General features: G+C 42.6%; 3 protein-coding genes across 4 annotated transcripts; 2 read left to right on the top strand and 1 right to left on the bottom strand.

Moving 5' to 3' along the window:
- Positions 1-1,239: 1,239 nt before the first annotated feature.
- Positions 1,240-6,423, bottom strand: LOC125985775 (ankyrin repeat and SAM domain-containing protein 6). Of its 2 annotated transcripts, none has more exons than XM_068648779.1 (18): positions 5,813-6,423; positions 5,495-5,713; positions 5,098-5,293; positions 4,872-5,022; positions 4,720-4,764; positions 4,442-4,646; positions 4,217-4,323; positions 3,978-4,129; positions 3,646-3,883; positions 3,492-3,541; positions 3,124-3,318; positions 2,877-3,039; positions 2,539-2,753; positions 2,229-2,418; positions 2,077-2,144; positions 1,848-1,964; positions 1,626-1,722; positions 1,240-1,526 (listed from the first exon to the last, which is right to left on the bottom strand). In XM_068648779.1, the coding sequence occupies exons 1-18, from the start codon at positions 6,142-6,144 to the stop codon at positions 1,477-1,479; spliced, it is 2,790 nt and encodes a 929-aa protein (XP_068504880.1). In that variant the 5' UTR covers positions 6,145-6,423; the 3' UTR covers positions 1,240-1,476. The 2 variants fall into 2 exon arrangements, with proteins under 2 accessions (XP_068504880.1, XP_049604821.1); XM_049748864.2 differs by having other exon boundaries at positions 2,229-2,421; positions 5,813-6,422.
- A 259-nt stretch (positions 6,424-6,682) lies between these two features.
- Positions 6,683-7,915, top strand: rps20 (ribosomal protein S20). Its single transcript, XM_049748868.2, has 4 exons — positions 6,683-6,847; positions 7,202-7,301; positions 7,540-7,613; positions 7,696-7,915. The coding sequence occupies exons 1-4, from the start codon at positions 6,845-6,847 to the stop codon at positions 7,876-7,878; spliced, it is 360 nt and encodes a 119-aa protein (XP_049604825.1). The 5' UTR covers positions 6,683-6,844; the 3' UTR covers positions 7,879-7,915.
- A 702-nt stretch (positions 7,916-8,617) lies between these two features.
- zgc:56231 (uncharacterized protein LOC406257 homolog) lies at positions 8,618-12,412 on the top strand. Its single transcript, XM_049748865.1, has 18 exons — positions 8,618-8,772; positions 8,837-8,932; positions 9,006-9,125; positions 9,229-9,367; positions 9,440-9,624; positions 9,691-9,778; positions 9,854-9,994; positions 10,072-10,183; positions 10,243-10,305; positions 10,381-10,527; positions 10,589-10,754; positions 10,839-11,015; positions 11,096-11,235; positions 11,307-11,472; positions 11,536-11,644; positions 11,730-11,800; positions 11,868-11,987; positions 12,067-12,412. Exons 1-18 carry the CDS (start codon positions 8,728-8,730, stop codon positions 12,277-12,279), a joined length of 2,298 nt encoding a protein of 765 aa, XP_049604822.1. The 5' UTR covers positions 8,618-8,727; the 3' UTR covers positions 12,280-12,412.
- Positions 12,413-12,829: the final 417 nt, after the last annotated feature.

The following is a 12,829-nucleotide window of genomic DNA, read 5'->3' as shown; positions in this document are numbered from 1 at the left end:
GAAGAGAGGAGCTTGGGACGGAAGCTACATAAGTAGACTTCAAAACAAAAGCAATTGGAGACAAAAAAAAATACAGGAAGTAAAGAGTATGCATTAATTTAATTCAAAATATAAAACCTTGCAAATTCTAGTTTGTTTGCAATGTGCAGATTGTATATTTTTTTTCCCAACATATCTATCCATGGTCTTACTTTTTCCCGTATTTTGCTAATAATATAGCCATTATAGTCAGCAAAAGGAGATTCTACTTTAATTAAAATTAGTTCTTCCTTGACAGTGTACTACACTGCCCTCTGCTGGCCAGGCTTGTATTGCACCTATAATGCTGATGGCAACTTTGGATGCCGTCAGGATAGTTTAGACATTTCATCTGTTGAATGATTTGAGAGAACACGAGAAACCCCATCAGGGGCAGGAGTGACCATACCTGCATCTGTGATAAAAAGTGTGCATTTCAGGCTAACGGGACTGGCATGGCTGCATAATAAAAACACATCTTACCATTGTCAGCGGCGAGTATTAAACCTAGATGAACGCTTTGGCATTGGTATAAATCCGCTGAGATCATCATCCGAGATGTCATTCAACTGAAGCCCTGCCAATGCCGCTTGCATCCACCTTTGCACGCAAGTGCGTGTGAGCGTGCGGGTGACAATGGGGCCACACGCCAGTTGCAATAGTGCGGCTTCCACTGATCAAGATGTCATTGTGGGACTTCAGGGAAAGCGTGGAGAGGTGATGTGACAAGTTTGATTCTAATGGACATGAATCATTGATGGGGACGGTCACTCTTATATGACACCAAACATCCACTGATTTCATTCTCGTCACAATTATTTAGGGCAGAGCCGTTCATGACATTAATGATCGCTTATGAAGTAGGATCTGTTGTAAAGAGTGATTTTGTGGAATGTGCCAAAAACTGTTGATACTGATGTTCGCCACAGCTGCAAATAACCAACTTTGTGTTGACAGCGTGGCGGGAAACCAGTCAAGAGTCATCCGGTATAGTGGCATACACAAAACGCAGGAAAGCCACAGTCCAAGGTCACACACGTGATCCAAAAAAAATTGTTAGCATTGCACAGGAAAATTCATTTTTTAATATATTCTATTCATGACATATATTCCAAGTTTAGTAGAAAGTTTGAATCAGAGAGCCACTGCAAACTGTTGTGTTCATGTTTTGACTCTTTTCAATGTAAAATAATGGTAAAATATAAACAAAAAGTAATTAACAAAGTATTTAAATGTTTATTTCAGGCACACTTGAATGGTCTGTTACTGAAGACATAAAATACTCAAGCGTCCCAATATCCCATTTTCTTATACTCCCTTTGTTTTGCTCATAGTTGCACATTTGAGTGGCAGTCTTGCAACCGGCAAACTTTCCTGGTGGCAGCAGCTTATGAATGAGTGAATGCCAGGCACCATGTAGTGTAGATAAAGCGCTATATAAGTGCATTCCATTCAGAGTTACCTCTTACTGGAGGAACGGACCTGGTGTCTCATCCAGTTAGTTGGAGCTGAAGAGGAAAAAAAAGGGTTGTGATTAATGAGTTCTATCCAATTCATCTCCTTTTTGCTCCTATTATGACAAAATTTGTCAGGAATGAAATACTCACAGCGTGGCTTTCCGGGTGGTCTCGGGTTACTGGCACTGCTGCCAAAGGAGGACTGAAAGTTGTGTATGGTTTCTTGAAGGATCTGCCTTTCTCGGCCCTGAACAAGGAGCACGATTTTGGTTTGGCTGTCAAACTTATGCAATGTATTATGTTTAGGAAAACTAATACGGTGTTGGGTTTGACTGCAGGTACTTGAACGCCAGACCGTTTTTATACAAGTACCTTCCCAGCGTTGAGCTCTGATATGGCTGCCAAGATTTGTTGTCTCGGTCCATCGGTTTTAATGCCCAGTTCTCTCAGGTCGCCGTCAGTTAGCGTCAAAAAAGCTTCCATATCCACCTAATGAAAGACAAGGATAAAAACGAACTTTTAGAGTAAAACATGGTTAATAGTACAAAATCTTTGCTTTGACAAACATTTGAAATAGCAATAGAAGAAAAGAATAAAGTACCTCCTGTTCCTCAAATATGGGCTGATATTTTTCCAAGGATAACTTCTTTAAGATACCTGACAACTCATCTGGGAAAAAAAGATAACAGTTATCATATCGAAAAACTCACGGTGAGTTTATGCTTTCACATCATCCAACCAGTGTTTCATTACCATCATCAGTGATGGTTCCGCTGCTGGAGCCTCCACTGCTCTTGGATCGAGGATGGGAGGACGCCGAAGACAAGGAGTCTCCTTGCCCACCTGGAGGCTTTGGGGTCGGGGAGGGTGATGGTGTGAGAGTGGGCGATGTGCTTTTGGAGGTGGACGAATTCCCAGACTGAGGTCTCCTCTTCAAATCCATCTTCTAAAAGGAATGAAGAATTAATGGTTGCATCGAGACCAACTCAGACTGTTTGAAAACAACAGAGCCACCCGGAAGAACATATATGAAATACAAAATGTACAAGGAAAGGATGCTGACCCTTCTTGAAGAGATGTCTGAGGTGACCAGATTGTGGGGGGAGTGGGTGTCATGGAAACTGATATCAGGTGTTGGCATGCTGGCGGTGGCGGCCGGAAATGAACTCGAAGTTTGACTGTGCTGTTTCTCAGGAGGTTGAGTCTTCACGTCGATCAGGCCTGCAGCCTTCTTCCGCTGTGCAGCTATCTGGGCCAAAACACCGTCTGCACTGCCCCCTAGTGGAAAGATGTGAAGGCTCCATTATAAACAAAATAAACTATATATTGCGTGGATTTATTATTATTTTTAATATCCAGCTTAAGATGTACTGTTGTTTGTCCTCCTGAGACTGTACTGACCTGAGCGGTTGTGCATGTCCCGGTTGAGCCCGGCCACTCCATTGGAACCCCCGGAGGAGTGAGGCGAGTGATAGTGGCCAGAATTAGAAGGAGATGAGGACGAGGGTCCCTTGGGAATGCCGGGAAACTTAATGGACCTGCTCACCACTCGACTGATAGACGTCTAGATGAATAGGAAAAAAAAAAAAAAAAAAAAAAAAAATCAGCAAATAAAAACGCCTCATCATTCTCACATATTACCACTCACAATATCAGAGTTGCCGCTGCTGTTCAACTTTCTCTGTGGAGGCATCGGAAGCCGGGGTGTTTCACTTTTCCCCTCCCTGAGGAGGTGTGAGCGGTCTGAGTTCCATGATTCAAAGTTGGATGGGGGCAGGAAGGGAGGGATCACTGCCTTCAGCTTGTCGTTCGGTAGCCTGGTTAGGGGAGCGCCACTTCGAAGCTGAATGAGAAAAACACAATGACAGGATAAAAACATTTGCAGTACAATTTTGAGCAGAACATTAATTTTCCATGACTAAGAAAAATTGATTTGGCACAGCCTTTAAGTGCAAAAGTTTCCTCAGGGCACTTTCCATATCCCTTCATTATATTTCCTTAAATAAATATTCCTACCATTGTGGTAATTAGCATATCCTCCTTTTCTGACGACGCCCGGCATAGACCTGGGAGGGGGGGAAAAAAAACATTTACATTATATTAGAATATTACATATGCTTTTTTTTTTTTTTTTTTTTTACAGACTCTACTTCTGAATTCTGTGACTTACCTGTGTCCTTGCTCTTGACTGCCCAGACGGCGCTGATGTCACTTACTCCCTGGGTACTGGTGGGTGCCAGAACAGCGTGAGCAGAACTTGCAGGTTTTACATCAGCTTTCATGGTGGCGTCCAAGGAGGTTTCGGCGTCATCAGGGAACGGAGCCAGTCGGTTGGACAAAAGGCCGTGCCTCAGGGTGTGAGTCAGCTTCAGCCGCCGGAACCGATTGGACATCCTATTCCACCACGACTACAACCCAGCGTGTTAGTTTGTGGAGTATTTATAAAACATAAGCTTGCCAGTTTTGCATTTAGGATATTAGAGCAATTAAATGGCAACTCACCTTGAGGCCTCCTTTGTCATCAGGTGGTACAGGGGCATTGTTGAGAGCATGCCTGCCTTTGGAATGACCCGCTAAATTCCTGCCACGGTGTTTGGACCTTTCCTTGTCCACTTGCATACACACTGATGCTAACAAACGCACCAGCTCAGTGTCTGACAAAAAATGAAAAAAATAAAAATCAGGTACTTTGTAATTCAAGCTTAGCAATTGAATAATGTAATACATAACAGCTGAACCACCTGGATCATTCAGCAGCATGACCAAATCAAAAGCCGTGTATCCATTTTTTGCTCGAAGGTTGACGTCAGCCCCTTGACTCAGCAGATATTTGACAACATCTTTATTTCTGAAAGAATAAAAAGAATTGCGACACCCACCACCATCAACAAAATATTCTGTGGGATCTCTCATGCATTGAATCTTTACGCCTCTAATTTGTGAACATTTTTACAGCTCCAGCTCACCCATGATATGTCGCCTGCATCAAGGCGGTCCATCCGTGGACTCCATCTTGTTTGTCGATGTCAGCTTTCTGCTCCACCATCAGTTGCACGACTTCTAACTGACCGCTCACGGCCGCCATCATCAGTGGCGACGCTCCCTCCTGATTGGAGGAATTCACCTGAGTGGGATCTTCCTCCAGAATTTCCTTGACCAACTGGGAATTTCCTGAGCATAAAAAAGGGGGAAAAAATAAACATGGAGTAATATTTGACTTGGATAGATAATTATCTGGACATACCCAATTTGAGAGCACTGAACACGTCTGGTCTTCGTCTTTCATCATCTGTGACGAAACAAAACTATTAATTCGTTACGAAAACTATGGTATGTACTATGAGGTACCACAGGTATGTTTAATTGAGCAAATAATTTAAGCATTAGAAGTCATACCAGTCTGCGGCCGAACAGTAGTGATGGAATCCAGATAGGCCTTGAGATCTCTCTGTTTTAGCTGCATGGCGAGCTCAAACGCCGTCTTGGACAACACATTGACTCGATCTGGATTGGCACCACGCTCCACCAGCTGCTGGGCCACAGCCACCTTGCAAAAGATACAACTTGAGTTGCTTTTGTTATCCGAAACCCAAACACACAAGCACACGAAAAAGGCCCCGACCTTCCCACTGAGTGTAGCCACCATCAGTGGACCCCAACCGGTGGTCTTCTGTGCAAAGCTGACATCGGAGCCCCACTCCAGCAACAGGCGCACTGTGGCTTCGTGGCCGTGCTGAGACGCCACCATCAGAGCTGTGACGTCCATGAAATCCCGCACGCCTCCTGAGCAGCCTTCACCGGCTCCAAAACCAACCGCACTGTGGAAAGAATGCACACGATGCCTTAGACATTCCAAAATATACAATACTAACAAAACATTAGGGTTATTGAGCTTTCGTAGGACATTTCAGGCTGGAGGAGGTCAAATTAAGTTCACCTGTAAAGGTAATAGTGCTTTTGAGGTTTTTGTGAGGGGTGTGCATCTTTTTTGACAGTGAGAGACAACAGAGAGGTCAAACCTGCAGCTGTTGTTGTTATTTTCATTGGAGACAACCTCCGCAGCCGCGGCCAGGTGATCGAAGTCATCCACGAAGGCACCGCTCTCCAGGAGAAGCTTCACGACATGCGTGTGTCCCCCACGCGCGGCCATGGTCAGGACACTTGCACCCAACCGGTTCCGTCCGTTGATGTCTGCCCCATTCTCCAATAGGATGTGGGCGACGGTCAAATGACCAAATCTAAGGATGCAAAGAGGACAGACAGATGAATAATGTCACTATTTTGATTGTTTGCACTAACTGGAATTAATGACTCAGATATTGTATGCGTCAGCCTACCTAGCAGCCTGCATGAGGGGCGTCCAGCCATAATTGTTGCGGCTATCCACCGAGGCTCCCTTTCGAAGCAAAAAACGGACCAAGTTTTCATGACCGCTGGCCGAGGCAAACTGCAGGCCGGTGTTCCCCTCCTCGTCCGTGCAGTCCACCGGTACAAGAGACAACAACAAATCCGCCGTGTTGCACTCCGAGCCAGCATCCGACCGCAGTCTGCTCTGCCTTCCCGAATCTTTGGAGGCTCCGGGCTCCAGAATTCCCCTTGCAGTTTCGTAGTCCCCTTCATCGCAGGCACTGAGGAGAAGCAGCGAGTTAGCGGGTACGCCGAAGTTCATGTCCGCCTTCCTTGGTGTTATTCCGATCCCATTCAACTTTTAAGTTGTCTGCAAGAAGAGTTTGAAACTTTTCCTGTCACTTGGTGCGCGTTTGGACATCATGATGCAAAGCCCTCCATTGACGCGAAACTGCAATAGACTTTAGAAATATCTCTTTGTATTAGTCGATCATAACAATAACATCGACATTTTTTAAGAAAACTTGCGACATGGATTTACCACCGGCTACCCTGTTCCCCGTTACTTGACCAAGAATTGTCTTTTTGCATCATTTACTCAGAGACAACTTCCGGTTTCATTTCAAAACAAAGCCAACACGCGATACATGTAATTGTTGTTGCTATATTACAAATTAAATAATTAACTATATTTATACAGAACTATATGAATTCCATAGTAGTTACTTATCTCTATATTTGGTTTCAAAATATTATACGCACGTTTTAAGCTATCATCGACAAATGTTTATTCTATTACTATACCAGTACCGAATACTCCTGGTGGTCTGCCGTTAGGTGTCGCTGTCAAAAACCCACGTAGAAGAAAGAAAAAGAACCCGGATGACCGGTACATATGCAGGAAACGGCCCTTAGCAAGCCCTCTTTCTTGAAAAGCTAACCAGACACCACGTTGCTGGTACTCCTGGCTCACCGCTGTTCGCCTGATTATCTTCCGAATAAGTCGGTCAGGAACTATCACAATGGTGTGTATATACGCGTAAAATGTTGTTACTACTTTCTTAAGGCTCGAGTGACGATTTGATTGTGATTATAAGACAAAATAGAACTCTGTTTGATTCTCGAGTGGGCCAATAGCCTCGTTGCTAGTCCCCGTGGTGTTTGCGCCATGCAATATTTTAGCCAAAATGACAATAAAAATATTCGACTTTATGGCTACATATTAGCAACACGCACTTAAGACGATTAAAGTCTCACTAATCAGCCACCAAATGATGAATTAATTAAACTGAATAAGTTAATTTTCGAACAAATAGTGGAGGATAGCTTCAAATAATAAATGTATGAAGTTATTGAATTGCATATTTACTTGCTTGCAGGCTTTCAAGGACTCTGGGAAGGCACCTGTTGAGACTGAGGTGAAGATTCACCGCATCCGCATCACCCTCACCAGCCGTAATGTCAAATCCCTGGAAAAAGGTATTTATACAAGCCTTAGATTCAATGTTTGTCACTATGCGACATACAACAAAATTTGTATGCAATTGTATAGTGACAAATTATTAGATACTGTGTTTCTGATTTCCAATGAAGATACAAATCTTACTGACAACTCTGATGTCTTTAATACGCTATTCTGAGTCATCATACTTATATATAAGTAAAGTGTGTAAAATTTGATGAAGTGATTGTGACAGTTCTGTTTTGCCCTCATCAGTCTGTGCTGACTTGATCCGTGGTGCAAAGGAAAAGAAACTGAAGGTGAAGGGACCAGTCCGCATGCCAACCAAGGTAGAACCCCTTTGCAGTTTTTATGTTTGTCGTTACCTGTCGATAGTGTTGTTTTTCACATGACTACTCCTGTCCTCGCCAGACCCTGCGTATCACCACCAGGAAGACCCCCTGTGGCGAAGGCTCCAAAACTTGGGATCGCTTCCAGATGCGAATCCACAAACGGCTGATTGATCTGCACAGTCCATCTGAAATTGTCAAACAGATCACCTCCATCAGCATCGAGCCTGGTGTTGAGGTTGAAGTTACCATTGCTGATGCATAAATATGCACTGATGCAATAAAGAAAATAAGAGGGACAATGACTTGCCTTTTTCTTTTTTTTACACTAGTCAACATGTATCCATAAATGTTAGACTGCAACATGTTAATAAATGACTTGCAGTGAATGATGCAGATTATGAATGAGTGTAAAAAATGTAAAAAAGTTCCTATTTACACTTTTAAAGCAATTCATACATGTAAAATGGGGTAACAGCAGAGATACTTATGTTTAAAAAAAAATGCAACAGCATTGATTTTGATTTTTGAGTGAAACTTCACAATCTAAATTGATTTTATAGGTGAACCTAATGGAACTTATAAACCTTTTGTTCATCGGTAATGTTTGCATGTTTTTAAAATGTGGATGAAGTAAGTTTAGTACATGCAGAAAAAAAAGCTGGATCCCAGATTCAAACTGAAACCCAGATGTATTAACCAGTACAGTTTCCTTACTATAACACTAAAAGGTGTTAATGTTATAATGGCTTACAATAATAAACTTTTTTTAACATTAAACCTTAATTACCTGGTGTCTGGTCCTTGGATGGACAGCTATGCATTTTTTTTATCTATTAATGGTGGTACTTAGTTGAAAAATTTGAGAATTGGAATATCGGAATTTTACCAGCAAGCAGGTCGCATATTTGCAAATCTGAACGCAAACCTGCTTTCCTCCTTAAAGCCCGCTTCCCCATACTCATTGGCTGCCCTTTCACTTCTCACCAGCTCCGAGTTAAAACTAATTGCTCGGCCCCTCCCTTGTTGTCCATGCTCCCAAGAAGCTCCGTGGAAGCGCCTCAAAAATTTTTAGGGAGCAATTTTGTGTAACTCTTAAGCAAGGACATCAACCATGCAGCCTGCTGACATGGATATGACTTTTCTTTTACCTCCACAGGTATACTGCACATTTATTTTTCTCAACTCAGACTTGCCGAACCCATTTCTGGTCTGAATTGCAGGAGGAAACATTAGGAGCAGCAGAACAGCAGACTATGAAAGTCTACCTTCGAGTCAGACCTTTTACTAAAGATGAGCTCTCTGACAAGGAGGATCAGGTACTGTAGACCAGTCATAAAATGCAATTTATTTATTTGACACATTACTGACTAAATTATTTATTGTAATCAGGATTGTGTGATAATAGAAAACGACCAAATGGTGACGCTGCAGGCCCCGAAAGGTTCTGCCACCATGAAGTCCTTTGAGAAGGGCATCGCTATGTCTGTCCACAAAATGTCATTTTCCAAGGTAAGCAACCTTTCACTTAATTTGTTCCAATCAATTCATGTCAATTGATCCGGTGAAAATATTTGATATATCATTTTTTTTCTTCTAATAATTGCATTTTTAGATTTTTGGACCAGAGACAACCCAGGCCGAGCTGTATGACAACACTGTTAAAAGTCAAATGTCTGATTTCTTGGATGGGGAGAATTCGCTGATCTTCACCTATGGTGTCACCAATGCTGGGAAAACCTTCACAATCCTCGGTCAATATAAAATGAAATTTCTAATGGAGTCATTCATTTATTCAGAAGTTCTATTCAAATGTTCTAATTCAGGAACTTCAAAAGAGCCGGGAATATTGCCTCGAGTATTGGACGGCGTTTTTCAGTACATCGCAGGACGCCAATATGTTTGGATGGACGTGAAGCCCTACCTCAGAAATGATACACGATGTTTGGATGCTGAGCAAGTCAAACAGGAGAAAATTGCTAAAGCTGCTATTCTTGCATCATTCAGAGAGGTGAAAGAGATGATTGACATTCAAGTCAAAGAGAGTGTCCAACTTTTTGGGTGTTTCTCCCTGAAGGAATCTGATAACCGAAGACCCAGCAGTGGATCAGATTCCGTCTTCTATCTTGCGCCTTCCTCTTCCTCATTGTCTGATTATCAATCAGGTATTGTGATCCAATGGATTAAAGAAAAGCAATCCAATGGGATTAAAAAATAATAATAATTGCATTCTCGGACAGATGAAGAGAGCTTCCAGTTTGCCGTATGGGTAGCATTCTTTGAAATCTACAACGAGCGCGTCTACGATCTCCTTCAGCAGTCCAAGAAACGTTCTGCTCTTCGTGTTTGCGATGACGGCGTTGGCAACGCTTATGTTAAAGGTGAGAGGATGACCTCCAACCTTAATACAGCCAATGAATTGTTTTTATTATATTTTAAAAAAAATATATATCTTTAGATCTTCGATGGATCAACATCCAGAGTTTGTCGGAAGCCAGCAAAATACTAATAATTGGCAACAAGAACCGGAGTGCTGCAACCACCAAGATGAACCAGTCCTCCAGCAGAAGGCAAATTCACTTTTCCCTAATCGAAAATGAAAGTATATTAAAAACAACTTTCCTCACAGCCACAGCATATTCACCATGAAGCTGCTCAAGATGGATGGAAACAAAGTTAAAAGGATGTCAGAGTAAGTTTGAATCTTTTCTAGACAACCCCCCCTTCATTTAAAAATCACCAAAAGCACTTAATTTAAACTCCTTAGATTTTCTCTGTGTGACTTGGCCGGCTCGGAAAGATGCAACAAAACAAAAACGTTTGGCGAGAGGCTAAAAGAAGCGGGGAACATTAACAACTCGCTCCTCATCCTGGGGAAGTGCATCAATGCCCTGCGTAACAATCAAAGCGAAAGGTAAAAAAAAAAATCAACTTGTCAATCAGACAATTATTTGAGCGGTTCCTCATCCAATCAGAATGAAGAGCAGCTGCATCCCTTTTCGCGAGAGCAAGCTCACCAAGCTCTTCCAGGCGGTTTTCTGCGGCAAAGGAAGAGCTTCAATGATTGTCAACATCAGCCAATGTGCTTCCACCTATGACGAGACGCTCCACGTCATGAAGTTCTCCGCTGTAGCCAAACAAGTAAATAAAAAAATAGCCATCTTTCCGTCAGCGCTAGGAACCGCTTGTATAAAAATTTGAGGAGCCATCGCTTGTCATCTTCAGGTGCAGGTGATCCCAGACAAATCTCTGGAGTCTCTGTCACAGTCTTTATTGGCTCCGAACGGCAAATCTCTGGTGAGGGATGGCGTGATTGACAGGCAGGCACTGGAAAGCTTCCTGTCCGAAGACGGGTTGCTGAATGAAGATGGCGACGCAGACATGACCTTACTGACACAGAACGTAACTCCGTTTTTGCGTTGATCTCTAATGGGACCTTGAGAGCTTTTTTTTTTCCAAATTGGTCTCCCAACTGTCACCAGGAGCTGCTGGACACGATCGAAAGCCTTCGAACAAAACTGCGGGCGGAGCGAAGACGAAACCTGGAGCAGGAGATGGAGATCCGTAAGGAAATGGGCGACGCCATGCTACAGCAGATCATGGAGAGCGAGGAGCTCCGCAGGTTTCCAACCGCCGCCGGGTCGCTTGGACCGATTCGCCGAGCGTGCAATGCGAGTGTCTTTGAATATTCAGCCAACAGTTAGAAGAGCTGAAGGAGAGCTACCAAGAAAAGATGGAGAACACCTTCGAGATGTACAAGGATGCTATCAAAGAGCATGCTTACAAGAGTGCCATGAATGACCTTGAAGACAACTACGTGCCTCTTGAGGAGTTCACAGCTGAGCAGGAGAAAGTGGAGGTAGCCATTCCAGATTGGAGGATTCATTTAGAAAATTTAAATTTGGTTCCAATGTGTCTGCAGGCCCTGGAGCGACAGCTTTCACAGTTGGCAGCTGGTACCAAAGTCTCCATGGTTGCTATGGTGGACGTGTCATGTCAGTGTCAACCCTCAAAAGACTTTGAAGTTACAGGTTTGTAATTTTTCAACAGGAGAAGACAAATTTAAATGAAGAAGTAGGAATGGAGCTGTAGAAACGTTTTGTTTCACTCCCACAGGGGAGAACCGTTTCAAACGTCTCAAGAAGGAGAAAAGTGCCATCGAACGCATGTGTGAGGATAAGCAACAGGTAGAAAGTTTTCAGGGTCACGACTGAGTCAAGATGTTCAGCGTCTTCAATTCTGTTTTACCCTTAGTTGATATTGTCCTTGGAGAAACGACTGATGGAACTTAGTGAAACCCTTCAGACGGTTCGAGACAGCTTCCTGGAGAAATCAGCTGAACTAGAGGATCTTCAGGTGAAGACCCAAGAACAGGTGAGATGCACTCAGAGCGAGCGTCGTAACGATAAATGGAACAAAATGCTCAGGCCACACCTTTTATGTTTCTCCTAAGATGAAATCGATGCAGGAAATTTTAGCCCAGTCTTCGGAGAAGGACAAGGAAATTGCCTCCCTAAAGGCAGAAGTTTCCCAGCTTACTCCAAAGTCACCTGTGCAGGCCAAACCCAAGAAAGGCTTGCTCAGCAACTTCAAGCAAGCGGTTACATCTCCTCGTAAAACCAGAAGCCACACATTCAAGAAAACTCCTGCAACTCCACGTCGTTGACTAGCATATTAACCAGTCTTTTGGGGGAATTTTTAAATTCATATATTTTCTTTAAAAAAATGTCTTTTATAAGTTTAATGAATTGTTTGTGTTGATCTTATCTAAATATAATAAAATGATTGTTTTATCAAAATGCTCAAACTTAAGGATTCTTACTAGATGTGTACAGTCACAATTCAGACCCTTTTTATATTTGCTTTGCAGATTAGTGTTTTTTTTCTTCTTTTTTTTTGTCATTCACCAAAAGCTTATTATACATTGCAATAGAAACATCACGCAAGGGGAGTTCATGCTTGGTGCTCCACAAAAGCTGGTCAAATGAGGATGTCTATATTATCTTCAGCCTGAGGGTGAAGTGGCCACAAAAACACTCGAGGTTTCTTAAGTGCAATCATATTCTCCCTCATTTCAAAGAGGCACAGATACTGTGCAAACAAATCTGATTTAAAAAAATATATATATATATTAGAGTAAGATATTTAATGCAGTAAAAGTTGGTTTGAAAATTAGTGCACAAATTTAGGAGCCTTGATGTCCCCTTTTTTTTTGT

This window comes from Syngnathus scovelli, chromosome 18 (assembly GCF_024217435.2).
Source record: "Syngnathus scovelli strain Florida chromosome 18, RoL_Ssco_1.2, whole genome shotgun sequence".
NCBI lineage: Eukaryota > Metazoa > Chordata > Actinopteri > Syngnathiformes > Syngnathidae > Syngnathus > Syngnathus scovelli.
The sequence above is the reverse complement of the archived record's forward strand: the minus strand, read 5'-3'. Positions and strand labels throughout refer to the sequence as shown.

Bases quoted from the DNA above. Each gene is read 5' to 3' on its own strand.
- LOC125985775 (XM_049748864.2), bottom strand. From the start codon at position 6,144: ATGAACTTCGGCGTACCCGCTAACTCGCTGCTTCTCCTCAGTGCCTGC. The intron at 5,714-5,812 runs GTAGGCTGACGC...TTGCATCCTTAG, and splicing joins CCCCTCATGCAGGCTGCTAG to ATTTGGTCATTTGACCGTCG. The intron at 2,422-2,538 runs GTCAGCATCCTT...CATTCCTTTTAG, and splicing joins CAGACATCTCTTCAAGAAGG to AAGATGGATTTGAAGAGGAG.
- rps20 (XM_049748868.2), top strand. The intron at 7,302-7,539 runs GTATTTATACAA...TGCCCTCATCAG, and splicing joins TGTCAAATCCCTGGAAAAAG to TCTGTGCTGACTTGATCCGT. The intron at 7,614-7,695 runs GTAGAACCCCTT...TGTCCTCGCCAG, and splicing joins CAGTCCGCATGCCAACCAAG to ACCCTGCGTATCACCACCAG.
- zgc:56231 (XM_049748865.1), top strand. From the start codon at position 8,728: ATGCAGCCTGCTGACATGGATATGACTTTTCTTTTACCTCCACAG. The intron at 9,368-9,439 runs GTCAATATAAAA...GTTCTAATTCAG, and splicing joins GAAAACCTTCACAATCCTCG to GAACTTCAAAAGAGCCGGGA. The intron at 10,755-10,838 runs GTAAATAAAAAA...TGTCATCTTCAG, and splicing joins TCTCCGCTGTAGCCAAACAA to GTGCAGGTGATCCCAGACAA.